The sequence below is a fragment of the Caretta caretta genome, chromosome 7 (genome assembly GCF_965140235.1).
Source record: "Caretta caretta isolate rCarCar2 chromosome 7, rCarCar1.hap1, whole genome shotgun sequence".
NCBI lineage: Eukaryota > Metazoa > Chordata > Testudines > Cheloniidae > Caretta > Caretta caretta.
The window spans coordinates 59,551,835-59,570,532 of NC_134212.1; the positions used below are offsets into that span (position 1 = coordinate 59,551,835).

The 18,698-nt window shown below is 45.8% G+C and overlaps 1 protein-coding gene across 4 annotated transcripts in view; it reads right to left on the reverse strand.

The window, feature by feature from the left end:
• Positions 1-16,429: 16,429 nt before the first annotated feature.
• TMEM273 (transmembrane protein 273) overlaps positions 16,430-18,698 on the reverse strand; it is a 36,178-nt gene continuing 33,909 nt past the window's right edge. For all 4 annotated transcript variants that reach the window (XM_048858695.2, XM_075130731.1, XM_075130734.1 and 1 more), the window contains one exon: positions 16,430-17,385. In XM_048858695.2, coding sequence (XP_048714652.1) covers positions 17,367-17,385 — 19 coding nt within the window. In that variant the 3' untranslated portion in view covers positions 16,430-17,366. The remainder of the gene's footprint in view (positions 17,386-18,698) is intronic.

The following is an 18,698-nucleotide window of genomic DNA, read 5'->3' on the forward strand; positions in this document are numbered from 1 at the left end:
CATTCCTTTTCTCTCGGGCTTCAGGGCCACCCCTGAAGGGTCTCCCGCACACCTGCTTCTGGTAGCTTCCCAGTTCAGGTCAGCTATGCTCCCTTCCTGGAGCAGTAGCCCCAGGGCTGCTTCCATAAGCACCTGGCCCTTCACGCCAGGGACCCACCACAGGAGTTAGTTCCACTCCACAGTGGCTTCCCTTCCCCAGGCACAGCTAGTCCCACTCACTCCCTTCCATCTCCTATTTCCTATTCTCTGGTAGCCCTTTATAGGCCCCAGTGTAGTCTAGCCCCCTTTAATTGGATGGATTGGGCTCACCAGCTGTGACACACGGGCACGGAGCCCAGTTCTGCTCACAGGGACCAGCTACCTTGTGATGGGGGAAACCACTATTAAAAAAGGAACAGAGATAGGAATTTCAAGTGCTCTTTGTTAAGGATGCTTTGAGTGTTCAGAAGAAGCCAAATTTTACTGTAGCCAAGCACACATTAGGCAGATTTTTTTTTCTTAGCAACAGTATGGCTACGTAGATGAGACATGGGTTTGCCATTCACAAAAATGGGCTGTCACAGAGCAGATCTGAGAGTTTATACGAAGTCACCTATCTGTAAAAAGGGTGTTTCGTTACCAATCTGATCTTCAAAGTGGATGGGGAAGTATAGTTGCTTACCTCCTAAGGACTTGCCCAATAATAGAGGGTTGGGAAGTATGCAGAATTCTTTATACTGTGCAGTGGAAGAGGTGAGACTAGAATGCACCAAAGGTATTTTGATGTGCTGCTTTCCCCAAAGAACATCCATTTTGCCTGTGTCCTGTCTGGAGCTCTAGCCTGTGTGCATCATATTGAATGTGATGTAATAGGCAGAGCAGGACTGCAGAGTGTGCAGGGTTATCACAGAATTAAGAGCAAGAATCAAACAAATTCTGGTGCACAAGTAAAGACATGCTTCCCCCCATGTCTTATAAATTGGCTTAATCTGGATGGATTTTCATGGGGGTCAGTGTAAGACACCTCTCTGATCTCTGAATTGTTCCTCTGACAAATTTCAAGTGCCATCTCCTAACCATGATGGTGCTAAAGCTATTAACATTTTTCTGACTCGTTTTGTGTTTAACATTGGCAAAACTCTCAGCATTTCAAACAGCTGAACAAGTTTTGCTCAGTCTCTCCAAACAAACTCCCAACCTGGTGCAGAGACCAAGCCTGGAAAATTTCGACTCAAAGACATAAATAACTGAAACATAGGATTGTGATGGAAAGTGAGGGAATTGCAGAGGAGCATTAAACATGTCCTTAAACTTTAAAAATTTTGGGACTCAAGTTAACCAAAGCAAATGCTGCCACCAACCTAAATACTCAATCACGCCCACAGACCATTAAGCCTCTGTTTCACGTCCTCTGATAAGGAGCAGCTCCAGCGGCCTAGTGCCTTCTAACGCCAGGCTGGGATTGGTTCCGCAGTGATTGGCAGAGGAGGGCACCACCTACACTGTTTCCTGCATCACCGAGGTGTTCCTTGGAGGTCCCCTGTGCGAATACTGACTCAGCCTGCCACTGCTTAGTTTTTGAGCTGTGGCAGTGATACAGCAAAAGGTGGGACATCTGCAAGATATAAATGTGGTGTAAAACCTCCGGACAAAGCACTGAGGCAATCCTATAGGGAATAATCAAGGGAAAGACGTCTATTGAGCAATTTTACATTGTTTTTGATGATTCTATGAAATGTCTGTGATAAAACCAAAAAAAATCTATTCATGGCAGCAGCTTGATTAAAAACCTTGTCGTGGCCAAGTTTCTGCTCCGATAGCTTGATTTTCAGGCAGACTCCTGTCCGGCTGCCAGGAAATGGGCAATCCACCATTTGACCAAAAAGAAACTAGGTTTACTGTAGCATGACCATTAGTAAATAAGCATAATACAAGCTGCAGCATATGGAAGTAATTTTCTAAGAGGAGTACACTGGCTGTAAAGAATGAAAGTTGGTAGGGAGAAAAAAGGGAGACTATATCTCTTTTAAAAATAGTAGTATATGGGGCATGCACTAAAATATACAGTAATTATGGGGTACAGGCTTAGGCTAGAGAAATATAATAATTGAGAAGGAGGAATTTGAGTGAAGTTGGGGAATCTTAGCATTCTGCTTACCAGCTGCAACTGTGTCATGCCAAAACACATGTTTCTGATAATACATGGAGACCTTCTCTGTTCCTTTGATCCATTTGCATGTTACAACTATAGTTGCCTTCTCCAGCAGTAACCCTTAGGAAAGTAAATAAAATCAAAACCTTACTTAAAACACGGCCTACTTGCAAAACACAGCATATGCTCTATTAGTCACTGTAATTAAAAAATCTGCACACTGCTGTTTTAAGATGAAATGTGAGTAATGTCCCACTAATGAATAACATCGGTAGCATTTTCTCACTATTTCCATCGTAAATGACCGTACATTTGGTGGGTTAATAAAACATGTGAAAGGGGTTAAAGTTGCTGATCCTCCTGGGCCAGATTCTGATCTTAAGTACCTTTGGCAGAGACACTCTGGATTTACACCATTGGAACTAATATCAGAATTCTCCCTGGCCCCAATATTTTTCTGCTCAGTTTTTCAAAAGGAGGTGTCAGCGTTTAACCACACAGGTAGGATACATTCAAAACACACCCTGAAAGACAAGGCACATGCATGCTTGAAATGTAATTTATACTGCAATCCCTGGGGTAAATTAGAACTGCCAGAGTCATTCTAATTTACCATAGCCTCTGGAAGACTCCCACTGAGCTATGTCACCAGCCAGAAACTCCACAGTGCTGTGTGCCCATGGTGCACCCTTTTCATCCCCCAATACACTTCCCTATATTGGGGCTTGTGAGGTGGCAACGTACTGTGGCCATCCACAGAGCCTATGAATTGTCCCCCAGCCCTTTGCGGAGTATGAATGGGTCTACCAAAGTGGTGTACCAGGGCTGGAGCAAATCTGGCCCAATAGTTTAAAAAAGCTTTACCTGTAGTGTTAACCACACCTTAGAGAGTTAATGAAAGACCTTTCAAAGGATAAGACCTGACTCTGCAAAGACTTATGAATTTAACTATAAGTAGGTGAGAGTAGTCTCATTTACTTCAATGGGACGTTTACTCAGGCAGAATTCCCACTGAGGTGAGTTGGACTTTCTCCTGAGCAAGGCTCGCATAATAGAATCCTTCATGATAATATTTTTTTAGAAAAGTACTTGCATATAACCAAATTCAATAGACTACACTCCTTTAAAGCATGAAAGTTGGTGGAGTGGGGGGGAAAGGGAGACTGTCTTTTTGCCTGGATACACACAGCCTTGGAGAAAGCACAAAGAAGGGAGGGCTAAGCGAGCCACAGAAGAAGAGGGTCATGCATTACTGTACATTCTCTTCAGCACAATTTCAACACTGCTCCACTAGTCAGACTGGAGTGAGTTGTATCATATTAATATATATTGATATTTTTCAATTAAATAGGGGACTATTGCAATAAAAATAGAATAGGCCTCATTCTCCTCCCACTTCCACCACTTTTACCCTGTAGTAATTCCAGCGAGGGCGGTGGAGCAACTCGAGGTAACTGAATGCAGAATCAAGCCCATTGTTACTTTTTGAGTAACTCGTGAAAACATTTCTATTCATATTAGGTCTCATACTACCTAATTTACCATGTATATTTAGGGCTTAAATTACTAGACACGGTCTTCTAAAAACACCAGGAGTTTCTCAAACGCTGGATTAACATAAGGAAATCTATTGCTTGTATACCATCTCTGCTGGGATTGAGATGCATTTTTAAAAGCAAACCTATAGAAATAACAAAGGAAATGTCTGTATTTAATATATATATATATATACACACACGTATAAACTCACTCCCTCTATTATGTGAAAAAGTAGTGTTTTGGCAACAAATCCTCAGATTCATAGATTTTTTTTTAAAGGTCAGAAGGGACCAAATGAACATCTAGTCTCACTTTCAGCATAACTCAGACCATAGAATTTCATCCAGAGATTCCTGCATCAAATCCATCACTCCTGGTTGAGAAAAAGCCACCCAGTCTTAATTTAAAGACTCTATAAGATGTAGAACCCACCATATCCCTCGGTAAATGGTTCCAATGGCTAATTACATTTACTGTTAAAAACTTCCCTCCAGTCTGAATTTGTCTAGCTTCAGCTTCCAGCTACTGGATCCCATTCTACCTTTGCTAAATTAAACAGCATTCAGCTACACAGTGTGACCAAGTCATCCCTTCAACTCCTCCGGGATAAATTAAATAGATGGAGCTTCTTACGGCTCTCACTGTAAAAGATTTTGATTGCTCAGGCAGTCCGGTGTCCTTTTCGTTTCGGTGGCCCTGCATTAGTCTCTGGGGCAATTAGAAAAGGGCATAAGCTGGAGCAGCCCAAGAATGGGAGATGCAGGATTTGAACAAAATGAAGGTGCTGTTTCTTGCTCACATGACCCAGCCTTCCTCAGGCTGCCATTGCACCCACTGAGCTCTCATTGTCATCAGTGGGAGTTTATCTGCACAGTCAGTGCAGAAGCAGCCTGAAGTTCGCATTCTTCCTCCTCCTGGGACATTTTCCTGGATGCACACAAAGCACAAAGAAGGGAGGGCTAAGTGAGCCACAGAGAAGGGTCATCTATTTACTGTACATTCTCTTCAGCACACTTTCAACACTGCTCCTCTAGTCAGATTGAGTAGATGAAGTGCGTTGTGTCACATTACAGTATATTTATACTGCACCTAGTTCTATTACATTAGACACACAAACTCCATTGGCTTCAGGGCATTTGATTTACCCCAGTGTGAATGAGTCTAATTCTGATCCAGTGTCAATCAGGAATGATTCCACTGAAGCCAATAGAATTACATTAGTATGAAATTGGCAACACCATTATAGAAACAGCCTACAGAATTAACCAGGAAACAACATTTCAGCAGGTTCTCCAAACTATCTTATAGAATTCAATAGATATAGCAGGGGTGGCCAACCTGAGGCTGAGAAGGAGTCAGAATTTACCAATGTACATTGCCAAAGAGCCACAGTAATACATCAGCAGCCCCCCATCAGTCCGTCTTCCCCCCGCTCCCAGCACGTCCCACCCACCACCAGCCCCTCTGATCAGCACCTCCCAATCAGCTGTTTTGTGGTGTGCAGGAGGCTCTGCGGGGGGAGGAGCAAGGGCACGGCGGCTCAGGGAAGGGGGCAGGAAGGGGCAGGGCCTGTGGCAGAGCCAGGGGTTGAGCACTGAGCAACCCCTGGCCCACTGGAAAGTTGGTGCCTCGTAGTTCCAGCCCCGGAGTCGGTGCCTACACAAGGAGCCGCATATTAACTTCTGAAGAGCCGCACGTGTGTCCAGAGCCACAGATTGGCCACTCCTGAGATATAGGGTTACAAGCAGGTAGTTGTGGCCACCCTGCCCTTCCAGTTCTGCTAATTGGCTCTGGCTAGATGGAAGGGAAGTCCCAGGGGGATCCCAGGTATAGAAAGGTTGAGAACCACTGTATTGGGTAGTATATGTATGTATGTATGTAGGTATATATATGCACACTATAGGATTCTATAGGATGGTACAAAAAATTGATAAATATTATCAGGTAAATTCTGCAGGCTTTGACCCCAATTCAAGAAAAGCACTCTATTCAGGAAAGTTATGAAGCTTGTGCTTAAATGCTTTCCAGAACTGGGGCTCTTAAGGGTAATTTCTCTAGAGCCCTGTTGCTTTTGTACCTATGACATTCTATCAGACCCCTCCATAAGGGAATCAGACCTCTTACCTCCACATTCTCTCTGGGGTAATTAAAATCTCAACTGTAATGTTCCATTAACATAGGATTTTGGGCACCTAATGATATTTTAAATCTTCCCAAATTATAGCTAAATTACAAAATGGGCTAATTTACCCAAACCAGTTAATAAATGTTTAGAAAAGGAAGCCAATTGAATTATCCCTCATTTGTCAGAGACGGATAATCTCCTTGTGAGAAATCTCATTTTTTCTGAGCCATGATTAATTGGCCTGACTAGTCAGAGATTATGACAAATGACGCAGGAGGAGATAATAAATAAGTCAGCAGGAAGGGCTGGGAGCAGAGGACGAACAGCTGCTGTTTGGTCTAAGGCCTAGCACTACTTCCGGACTCGGCCTGACATTTGTGTGGTTTTCCTCGAGGCCAGTACAGATCTTACTCTATCTAAAATGCAACAGTGGCAAGTGGTAATTTGACCCTTTCCTTCTGTGCCCTCTGCACATCCAACCCTTTCAGATCAATCAAATAACCTCATAGATAATAAGCTTTCCTGAAACTCGCTCTTACTGTGAAGCCTGGTGTTTAGTAATGGATGAGCTACAGCATATATTGAATGTCCTATTTGTTCATAATTGTTTGGGTTTTGTGACCCAAGTTACCTAAGGAAACAATTTATATGTGTGCCATAAATATCAATGCTTAAGTGGCCAATCTTGTTCCCATTATGCTAAATATAAAATATTCCCATTGAAATCAAAGGAACAGACCCAGGCCCTAAATACTGGTGAGAGACAATTGACTCCAATGCCTGCTAACACAAAGTGGCTTTGTTCCCACCTCCCTTTTGGTTAGGCCATATGTGAGGTTTAGGAATCGATTACTTCCTGCCAGCAAGTGACCTGGTCCTTTAGTTCAGCTAGGAAATGTGTGTAACCTTAATGACCAGAAGTCAAAGTTCAGTCCTGGTAGACAACCTCTCCAGAAGCAGCATTCCTTACAGTAGGAACAAAGAGCTGCATTAGCCCAATTGGGAAACTCATTTATTTAGGGTCTTTTTTACCAGCAGAATGGATTTTAGCTGCAAAATTGGGAACCCCTTCTGGATCCAGATTTAGAAACTTTCCCCCAAAGTTTATGGGTGCTCAGGTCTGAGGTTTTTTTCTGTTTGGTTCATGTTTCAGTCCAGGTTTCAATTCCAAGTCCCCCGGAGTTCAGGAATGTCTGGTACAAGCCATTTCTGGACATACAGTGATGCCCGTTTTCACTAGCCTTCCCTAAGCCCTAGCAGTTGCTAAGGTGTGCCTCTTGATTTTAGATGTGAATCAGAACAAATAGGCAGGTTATTTCACCTGAGTTTGAGAGGAGGATCTCCCCCTTCACATCTTGGGGAGGAGGGATAGCTCAGTGGTTTGAGCATTAGCATGCTAAACCCAGGGTTGTGAGTTCAATCCTTGAGGGGGCCATTTAAGGATCTGGGACAAAAACTGGGGCTTGGTCCTGCTTTGAGTAGGGTGTTGGACTAGATGACCTCCTGAGGTCCCTTCCAACCCTGATATTCTATGATCTCACTGCCTGCCCCTCCCATGTGTTCCCTATTTCAGAAAGTAATTAAGAACATAAGAACAGCTGGTGAAGCCAATGGTCCACCTAGCCCAGTATCCTGTCTTCTGACAGCGGCAAAAGCCAGGTGCCTCAAAGGGAATGAACAGAAAAGGTAATCATCCAGCAATCCATCCCCTGTCGCCCATTCACAGCATCTGGGAGTTGTAGGTTCACAGACACCCAGAACATGGGGTTGTGTCCATGAGCATCTTGGCTAATAGCCATTGATGGACCTAGCCTCCATGAACATATCTAATTCTTTTTGAGCCCAGTTATACTTTTGGCCTTCACAACATCCCCTGGCAATGAGTTCCACAGGCTGACTGTGCCTTGAGTGAAGAAGTACTTCCTTATATTAGTTTTAAACCTGCTGCCTATTAGTTTCATTGGGTGACCCCTGGTTCTTGTGATATGAGAAGGGGTAACTAACACTTCCCTGTTCACTTTCTCCACCCCATTCATGATTTTATAGACCTCTCTCATATGCCTCTTCCTCTTAGTCTTCTCTTTTCTTAGCTGAACAGTCCCAGTCTTTTTAATCTCTCCTTTTAAGGAACCTGTTCCATACCCCTAATCATTTTTGTTGCCCTTCTATGTACCTTTTTCTAGTTTTAATATATCTTTTTTCATTTGGGGTGACCAGAACTGCATGCAGCATTCAAGGTGTGGGCGTATCATGGATTCATATAGTGGCATTGTGATATGTTGTTTTATTATCTATCCACTTCCTAATGGTTCCTAAAATTATGTTACCTTTTTTGATTGCCAATGCACATTGAGTGGAGGTTTTCAGAGAACTATCCACAATAACGCCAAGCTCTCTTTCTTGAGTGGCAACAGCCAGTTTAGACCTCATCATTTTGCATGTATAGTTGGGGTTGTTTTGTGCTCCCTGCCTCTGGGAAAGATGGGACCTGGTTGGTACCAGCTGCAGCAGAGGGGCTGTCTCTGTACTCTCTCCACTAGTAAACAAATGTGGTTCTGTTGTTTGCTGAGCTTATACCTGAAATATTTCCAAACCCAAGTATTCCAAAATCACCGCTCAGGCCCCAAAACAATGACATAATAATAAATAATATTAGTAATTGTTTTGGGGGTTCTTTTTATTTGCTGTCTGGTTTCTGGGCCTTTATGGTGCATGGGGGTCATACTTTCAAGCTTTTCTCTGCAACCATGAGGGTTAGAAATGTACTTTTTACTTTAAATGAAAGTGAAGTCTCACATAATCACATGACTCCAGGACTTGAGGCTTTAAGAAAAATTCCGAATAGCACGAAACTCCTGGTAATATCATGAAAGTTGGCATCACTGTGCCTGCATCATTATTCCCAGCTGTGCTAACCCACAATAACTAGATTATCAGGCCATATGACAATACAACTCTCCCCACAAATCCCACACCACAGTACATCGGCCATTCTCCCCCACATACACACTATCAGCTCTCTCGCTTCAAAAATCAGCCCACTGTCCATCTCCAAACCAAGCTGCTCTCCCTTCTCAAAACCAATCACTTCCCCAACACCCCAAACCCAGCACTCAAAATCAGTTCCTCACTCCGTGTCCCCTCAGGACTCAGGCTGCTCTTCATTGCAATGAGCTCGGGTCCCCTTTGTAGCAGCTTGGCCTGCCTCTGCCTGAGGCATGGTGTCCCTGGGTGGGGAGGATTTGGGGGGAAGAAGGGCAGAGCAGGGACCTCTCAGGGGCTTGAGGCAGGGGGCAGCCTCAAATGTTATGGGGCGAGGCAGTAACCACAGAGGAGCAGCCCCATAGGATGCAGGGGCACAGTATCCTTACGTGGGCCAAAGGCAGGGGGATGCCCCACTGGACATGGGGATCAGTGACCTCTCAGGGGTCTTAGGCAAGGAGCAGCCCCCTTGGGCCACAAGGGGGAAGAATCACTGAGGTGGGGGTGGGGGCTGAATCACAGCATGCAGGGAGTAACAGCACTGCCAACCTCAAGAGATCAAAAATGATGAGTCAAAACCATGAGACTGGCCCAAAAATCATAAGATATATTTTTTAAAAAGCTTGATTGTGTTTTTTGGTCTGTCTTCTGATTGTTGATTTCCCCCTGCCCATCCCCGGACGCATGGTGTGTGTGTGAGAGAGACTCAGTGTTGTCTCAGATCCCAAATGTATTAAGGTGAGTTTGGCCCCCACTGTAGAAGCTTTCGCCCTCACATCAGTTCCCTGCCCAGCAATTAATTCTGCCTCTGTAACCTCCAGATCAATCCCGGATGCCCCCGCCAGAGACATCATTTACCATGGGGCAAAGGGAGATGTTCCCCCCCCCCAACTTTTCATAGATTGATATGCTCCATTGTCTTCCACTTTTTGCACCCCCAGACTTTGGACACGGTCATGAGGAAAGCAATAATTGCCTGTATTTTCTTATTTGCAATGCTGTTTAGGACAGAGATGGTTCTATATGCTGCCAAAACTTTGACCCCCAACAGAATTTTTGTGAACTAATACACCTGCCCGCTCCTCAGTTTTGCTCCCCACTGCCTCTCCTCTACTCCCTCTGCGGCCTGGCCAAGCTGACAGTGTGTCTTGTCCCATGAAAAAGGGATTACAGCCTGCCTGTTTCATAGCTGAGAGTATCTGGTTAACTAAGTCTAGGCTCTAGAACGCACGATATCATTTTAGTTTCTGTGGATCAATCACTTGTTTCCAATATTTCTATGAGCTATCACTTGACTCTCTATGTATTGTTAAATTGATAGTGGAACCCAGTAGAAATTCATTTATCTAAGTGCTGTATGTTATGTGGTGCAATTATCTGAGGGTGAAACTGGTAGGCAGGGGGGCAGTGACACTGTGAATACTGTGCTTGTCCAGTGGACCAGGGGAAGGTCACTGAGCATCCCCCACGGAGAAGGGGGTTAGAGCGTGCCCATGGCTAACATGCGTAGGCTGAGAGGGCAGTGCTTGTGTTGCCCGTGGCAGGAGGAGTCAGGGAGCAGACCCTGGCAGGCACAGCTAGGGCTTCCTCATGCTAAGGGCAGGTGCTAGCGAGGCGCCTCAAAACCCTGGGTACCCCCAGGAAGCGTCACAGGCAGGTCCATGGAATTTAGGGGTGTGGTGAGGCCTCAAGACCCTGAGGCAGAGGGGCAGTCACACAGGATACAGAATGGAAAGGGGAGCAGCCTCCTGGAGACACATGGGGTGGAGTGACCTCAGGGGCCTGAGGCCGGGCAGCAGGCTTACAGGAACCAGGGAGGACATGGACCTCACCTGGCTCTGAGATGGGGGAGTAACCCCACAGGAGCTGGGAGAAGGCAGTGATTTCTCAGGGGCCTGGGGCAGGGCGGTAGCCCCAGTGGTCTGAGGCCTATTGGGGGGAGGGGGTGGAGCAGTGGTCTCTGAGGCAGGGGGCAGCTCCACAGGATATATGGTGGGGGGGAGGAGAATGACCTCAAAGACATGAGGCACAGTGTAGCCAAAATGCTCTGTGTTTTCTATTCAGTGGACATGAGTCATGAAGCACTAGTTTAAGCAGGGGTATGGTCCCGCTATTGTGGGTAAGTTTCCTGGCTTATACACTACCCCGGTGAAATGGGCAAGCGAAAGGATCTGAGTCCTCGCTCCCACTTCCTTTACCCGGAGGCCTGCCTGACCTCAAGGGCTCCCCTTCCACTCTCCTGTGTGGCAGAGTCCTCATAACCCCAACAAGGCTGGGCCCAGGATTCTTGGGGGGCTCGACCCCCAATCTTGTTGTGGTCACTTAGGGCAAGGGCTAGGGTGTCCCCACTCTGGGATGCTCTCTCCACACTGGGTGCTTCCCTGACCCACTGATCATTACATATGGTTCAAAACAAATACAATTTATTAAACAGCAGTCAATTAAAAAAAATAGGGAAAAAATGGGAAAGGTTAAAGGAAAACATATCACCCCACTCTGTGGCAGGGAACATCACAAACAGTGTCTCTGGAATGTCAGGGAAGTTCAGACTGTTCCTCCCAAGTCCCAGGCCCCTTCTCAGGCCTTGGCTGTGCTGCAGGGATGCTGCGGGTCAGACACTTGCTCTGGTGGTGGCTACATGCCCTCAGGCTTTAGGTGGCAGGACTCTTCTTCCCAGCGTCAGTCCCCCCTTGGGGTTACAATCCCCCTCCAAGTCTGGCCTGCCAGGCATCTTGGCTGGGGGCCTCTCCCTGCACTGGGCCTGCTGCCCAGGGTCCCCCTCACTCTCCCGAGCTGCTCACCGCACCTGGCTCCAGACTGCTCCGGCTCCAGCTCCACTAAGCCTCAGCTCCAGCTCCACTCTGCCTCAGCACGGCGGCTGCTGCTGCTCTTCCTCCAGCTCCCTGGGCTGCTTCTCTGGCCCCTCTGGCTCTGGTTGCTGCAGCTCTGCTCCCAGGACAGGTCTGCTCTGCAGGCTGCTTCTGTGACTCTGCTCCGACCACTGACCTGCTTCCTGGGCTGCTTTTCTGGCCCCTCTGGATCTGGCACAGCTCTGCTCCCCAACTCAGCTTGGGCCCCCGCTTTTTCCTTAGCTCTGCCCCACTCTGTCTGGGGGCAATTCCAGCTCACAGGGAGAACAGGACCCTCCCTGGCTTCCTGACTCCCTGATTCGCCTGCCTGCCCTGTCAATCAGGCTGACCTAGAGCAATGGCCTCTCCCCATTGTTTCTGGGGACTGTCAGTCTCAGGGTCCTGATTCCCCATCAACCCATCCCCTTTCTTTTGTTACTGGGAGCTAGCCAACTGAAACACCCCCACTGAGTTTTAGAAAGGGGACACAAGTCCCCTTACAATAGTCACAAGAGAACGTGTCTGCATTTGGTCCCAGGCCTTTGAGTTTTCTCTGAGCATCCTGGAATTACTGAAGAATACGGTTAAAAGTAATAATTTTAATCATGCATAACTCAGAATTAATTCTCTAGCCACAAGTGTAACATAATCTGTCTGGTGAAATGCCTTTGTGATGATCACATTCAGGAGAAACCATGAGTTAGCACTGGGGCTGGTACTACAAGTTAGACTTTACCACCGTCCTATGCCCACCCATTGCATGGTGTACAAAGACTGAACAAGTTTGTAAAAGGAACACAGAGGATGGGCTTTATTCGCAGGAGAACATTTGTATTTGGTTCTGAGTGTCAGCTCACGCTGCATTTATACCAACATAATGCCACAGAGTTCTCTGCCGGGTCGCCTGGTTCACATTGCTGTGAATGAAAAGAGAATTATAGGGTCTAATTTTAAGGTATCTGACAAGAGCATGCATTAGGTAAGACAAAACATGGTAATCATCACCCAGCAGCAATATTAGAGAGGCGGGATTGTGCAGTTGTAAAGCCCCAGGCTAGGGAGGGTGCTTTTCCATACTCTGCTGTATGTGTCCTGAGGGGCTTTGAACAAATCATTTAATCCATCCTATGCCTCATGGCCCTCTCCATAAAATGGGGAGAACACTTCCCTACCACTCTGGGGTCTTGGGAGGTTCATTACATTGAAGATGGTGAGGTGCTCAGATGCTATGGTAATGGGGGGCCAGATAAGGACGTAGATATCAAATTAGAGAAGATAAGGGCCTTGTGTATGATATAGCCAAGAGCAACTCATTTTTATTTCACTCCCTTCTGATTATGATAGACCGGTACATGTGTAAGGGGGGTTCAGAGGTACTGAACCCTCACAGCTCCCACTGGAATTGTAGGTGCCCCATAGCTCTTAGAAAACCACACCTGCTGTTCCATCACCACACGTACCTTTCTCTGATTCAGTCTTGTGTTTAATTAGTACTCTGTGGATGTGTCATGTCTTCAGGTATTCTACCCATATGCCATACTGGTGTGGTAGGTATATATTTTCCTTTGGCTATATTTTTTCCTTTTTGTCATTGGTGAGTCAGACAGAGCCCCTTCTTTGGTAATTGTCTGTTTCTGTTGCACTTGATTAGCGAAGGGCATTTTTGTTTCCTGCATTTAAAGCGACCTGATTTTCCAGTTATGGGCAGGAGAATAGTTAAGGGATATCCAGGAGGCAACTGTTTTGCCTATTGACATGTTTCACAATGTGTCCTGTTTGGGAAACATGGGAGAAGATTCTTCGCTCATTTACCAGATGTATACGAGTGCGGCCTGTTTCACTGGGACTGATTGCCATCTCACTGCCACTGCTTTTATACCAATGTAACTTCAGTGAGTTCTGTGGAATTACTCCTATTTTATACCAATATGAGTAAGAGCACAGTCAGGCCCATTGACTTCAACAATTACTCCTGATTTACAGTGGTGTAACTGGGAGGAGAATTTGACTCTCTCTCTTTGTCTAGTGAACAATTCCAGCTGCTGCTGGACAACTGTTTGTCACTAAATGTACTGATTGCTTACTTCTTCGTTAAAAATGCATGGTGTGTATGAAACCCTAACTGTTAGTAGGTGGCATACAAGTAAACATTTGTTTTCTCATCTAAATGAGCCGATCCATCATTATTCTGTACATCTGCTAGGAGGAAGGAGCATGGTCCAGTAGGAAATAGTGAAAGTAGTTGTCTGCATATCAGGGGGCTAATTCTGAAATCGTTGACACTGGTATAAATCCAGAGTCACTCCAATGACTTCACTGAGCGCTTTGGGTGCTCAGCATCTCTGACAACTAGGCACAAGGTGTCTCAAGTTGGGCACACAAACAGGACTTGATCATGGGCAGAGGTCCCATTGAGTTCAATGGTGCAGGGTCAGAGCCAGTGTGAGGTGGAGCCGGTTCACACCAGTTCGCGCGAACCAGTTGTTAAATTTTGAAGCCGGTTTAGAACCAGTTGTTAAAGGGGTGGGGAAGCTCAGGCGGGACAGACAGGATGTGGCCTGCGAGACTGTCCTGTCTGTCCTGCCTGAGCTCTTGGCTGGGGAGGCTCCCATGTGAATTTTTACTGACTCGGTGGCACTCTGAGCCTTCAGCAGCATTTTGGCGGCAGGTCCTTCACTTGCTCCGGGTCTTCGGCGACATTTCAACAGCGGGTCCTTCACTCGCTCCGGGTCTTTGGCAGCATTTCGGCTGTGGGTCCTTCAGTGCCACTGAAGACCCGGAGGAACTGAAGGATGTGCCACCGAAGTGCTTCCGAAGACCTGGAGCAAGTGAAGGAACTGGTTCTTGAGCTTCTGGCAGCTCATCATTGGTCAGAGCCCTCCAGAAGAATACAGAATTAATGAGCACTTCTGAAAATGTTGACCATAGTGCATTAAAGTGTGTGCTAGGCACTTTATAGACCCATTGTAAGCCAGGCCTTGCTTTGAAGAGCTTGCAGTCTAAGTAGATAGCACAGAGGCAGAGCATGGGCGGTGGGTGAAGCTTCCGCTGGGGTAGGCTAGCTCCCTGTCCCACCTCTTCTTTGCTTGACTCCCACCTCTTCCACCCGGGGCCCCGTTCACACTCTACGCCAGTCCCCCCTGCTCACCCCGCCCCCCGTTGCTGCTTGTTGCATTCCTCCTCTCCTCCACACACCCCTTCTCCCAAGGCCACTGCTGCATGCGCTCTCCACGTCCCTCATCCCTTGCACCCCCCTGTCCCCAGCGAGGTCTCCACCGCCCACGAGGATGCGTGGAGTGGTGGGGACCTCTGGAGAGGGGGGATGGAGTGAAGGAGAGGAAGCACTCAGCTGCCAAGTAGTGGTGGAGGCCTCGAGGAAGGGGCAGAGCAGGAAGGAAAAGAGGTAGAGCACGGGCGGGGCCACCATGGCCCAGGCATCAGGTGGCATGGTAGCAGCAGCTGCGCCACGGGAGGGTTAGTCTTCCCTGGCCTATTATGCCCATCATCTATGAGACAGAGCTAGTGGGGGAGAGTTATCATACATTCACATTGCCATTGATTTCAATGGGAGCAGAGCGAGGCCACTCCTGAGTGCTTTTGAAACTCCCATCCATAATATATTTTTTATTCCTAGCCCATGTTCTCCTGGACAGAGTATTATTCTTCAGCCCTTTAAATTTACCTGATCCATATTATTAACCCTGACTCCCCAACCCTGCCCATTCACTGCCTGCCTGTAATGTCTCATTTTCCTATGCAGTTCTGCAAGGGTGTGAAGGAAAGAGTTGTTCATAAAGATAAGTAAAGGTACAGCTTCCCTCCATGACCACATCCTCTCTCCTGTTCCAAACCAGAAGTCTTAATGAAAATGATGCTAAAGGAAGCAAATCAATCAATAGATACCCTACACAATGGTTTATTCTCTCCCCCACCCCCACAAAATTACTTACAAGTATCACATTACTGCTTTAGGTGATCTGTTAACATAGCAGTTCATTAGCAACATTTGCTATTGAATCGGATAAAAGACACCTTGGGAATCCAGGCAAATCATTCTAATATAGCTCTTTTCTTTGTCTCGACTGCATTTCCCCCTTATTCTGAGCAATGAAAGATGAGGTGTATTTCAAAGCAGAGAGATCCACGGTGACTAGTTTCACTGACATATCTGGAATTCCCCAGTTTGCTGAGTATAGAACAAATAATGGTTTTGTCATGATTTTAGACACAGTAAACATATTTTTTCTTCACAGGCGCAAAAAATTGGCATTACAGCTGTGCAGTTATGATATGGCCAAGTAACGAATGTGCATTGATCATTAAGACCCTCATTCAGCTCTTGGTTAACCATGTAGGATCAACTGAGTCTGCTCCTGTTCATTACTGAATTTGAGGCCTTTGTTTCCATGGTTCGGCAAACACATGAACAAGTGGTCAGTCCTTCTTATTGAGACACAGTGTTTCCAGTTTGGGGTTCAGGCTACCACCACTAAAAGCACTGTTGAATAAAAGGACAAATTCTGGTGCAGAACTGGGGAAACTCCACTTATTTCAACTGAATTACTCCAGACTGATACTGATGTAACTGAGAGCAGAAGCTGGCTCTAAATTCAGATTTAGCAATCAAGCCCAGGATTAAAATATGATATTGTAGAATGTATGTGTCTGTAGAGATGAGCCAGAGCTACAAAGTTTAGATTCACAGCTTAAAGGATGAAGCTGAGTGTACAAGCTGCACATGGTGTGGCCCAATCATTAAATGTAAATATAGGCTAATAGGTCTAAGTCTACAACAGTAAACTGTTTATTCAAATGAAAAGTTTTATTGGGGATTCGAGATATATTGTTTTCTTAAACTCAGAGGTGGCATTGTGTTTTGAGTTCTGTTTTAGTTCTGCAGCAAACCACACTGATGAACAGAATTCAAATCTACTGAATACCTCCCCCCCATCTTTCTGTCCACCAAAATAGACCTGGTATTTACAAAAAAAAATTCATAATAGTTTTTTGCACTGATTTTCACCTGCTTTCGTTGTTATGGTAATAAACACTGATAAATTCCCAGGAAAAAAAAATAAAATAAAAAATGAAAACAAAGGGTCCTAAATATATATTAAAGAAAGATCATGAGTAATCCCCTTTCTCTACCTTCTAGTTCAGGTACAGAATTGAGGCCCCAATTCAGAACACCCGTAGCTTTTGCATCAAGGGGCTGGTGTTCAAAAACTAAACCTTACTCCACATTTTCCAAATGGCCCCTATATTTGCACTGGGCTGAGCAACCCCTCTTGCCATTTTCTCTCCCTTCAGCCCCATCTCTGAGGTGCTTGCAATGTCAATGCAGATGAATGTTGCTGCTTGAACCCATCTCTAGTTTTGGGGCACCTTTGATTTCATTCATTTAAAAAAAATCATATACTTATCATAGCCCAAACAGGACCTGTTCATGAACAAAGCCCATCTCATGTGTATTTCCATCATGCATTCCCCTCAGGCACATAATATGAGTGCACAATGTTTTCTGAGTGCAGAGATAACCTTAGGTTGTGCACACTATAAAGCCTTTCCTGTAATCAGTCACTTGGTTCACTTTTTCAAAAAAACGAATTTGGGGCTGCTGAGACAGCCCCGTGGACGAAGGTCTTCATTGATGCAGAGATCAGGTACAGCAGTAGTTAAATGTCCAGTCTGAATGTACCCCATTCCAAAATGGCTGGAGGTCAGTTGTATTTTGCTGTTCTTATAAATCGACTTCTTCTCTGAAAAAGAAGAAAAAATATCCTAGATAAACAAGACTTTATTTCTCTCCCTTTGGCAGCAGTGATCTAGGGTAACATACTAAAGTTAGAGCTGGAGAAATGTTATTTAGTAAATAAAAAAAAAATTTTTTTTAAATGGAAGGAAAGTCATTCTAATCCATTATGCCAGTTGTTTCTCAAACTTTTTGTATGAGTGACCACTTTCACACAGCAAGCCTCTTGAGTTAAATAGTTACTATTTAATATGGGGGGGCGGATGGGGGGGCGAAGAAACTTTGTCAATATCATTGTTCACATTGTGCCATTGCCACCCTTACTTCTGTGCTGCTGTTGGCGGCAGGCACTGCCTTCAGAGCTGGGTGGCCAGAGAGTGGTGACTGCTGGCCGGGTGCCCAAATCTGAAGGCAGCGCCGCCACCAGCAGCAGCAGAGAACTGCAAAGGTAGCAATGCCATCCTATGCCATCCTTACTTCTGTGGAAAGTTTCCCTTGTGCTGGGATGGGCGGCTATGGGTGAGCTAAGGCAAATTTTGGGGTGGCTATAGCCCCTGCAAGCCTCCCCCAGGACCACCCTTGCCTGTGAGTCTGACTGTTAATTATAAATGAGGGTTTTTTTGGCCACTCTTAATATTCTGATTGGTCTGCAGTTTAATGCAGCTCTTCAGCTGCTGAACAATCAAGCCCTATAATGACAGGTTTCAGAGTAGCAGCCATGTTAGTCTGTATTCGCAAAAAGAAAAGGAGGACTTGTGGCACCTCAGAGACTAAATAAATTGGTTAGTCTCTAAGGTGCCAGAAGTAAGTCCTATAATGTTGTCGTAGTCTCAGGACTGGTCTTAGAGAAAATTGCACCTTGGATGAACTTCTATTTTGGCACCCTTTCTTTAGAGCCAGAGACCCGCCATGTGCGAGGCTGACAGCCAGTGACCCCCGTGTAATAACCTCAAGACCCCCAGTTTGAGAACCCCTACATTATTCTAATATTATTTGACCATTTCTACAGTCATAAAGATCCTCACAGTTAACTCTTGTCTGGCAAGACATCTCTGTGTCTTTACAGCTGCCCTGTTTTAACAAATTGACTGATGCACAAATATGTATTTCCAACCTGTGGATCTAGTTGTGGAAATGACTGCAGATGCCATCTATCCCTGCAAGAAGGGGTCAACTAACAGCATGCAGAGTCCCTGGCTGCAAGTAGCCTGCAGGACTGAGCACAGTGTTGGCAGGGGAGACAGGAAATCATGTGACATAACCCCAGCTGGGAAACTCAGTTGATGTGTGGTTTCATCAAGTTGCTTCACTTCAGTTTCT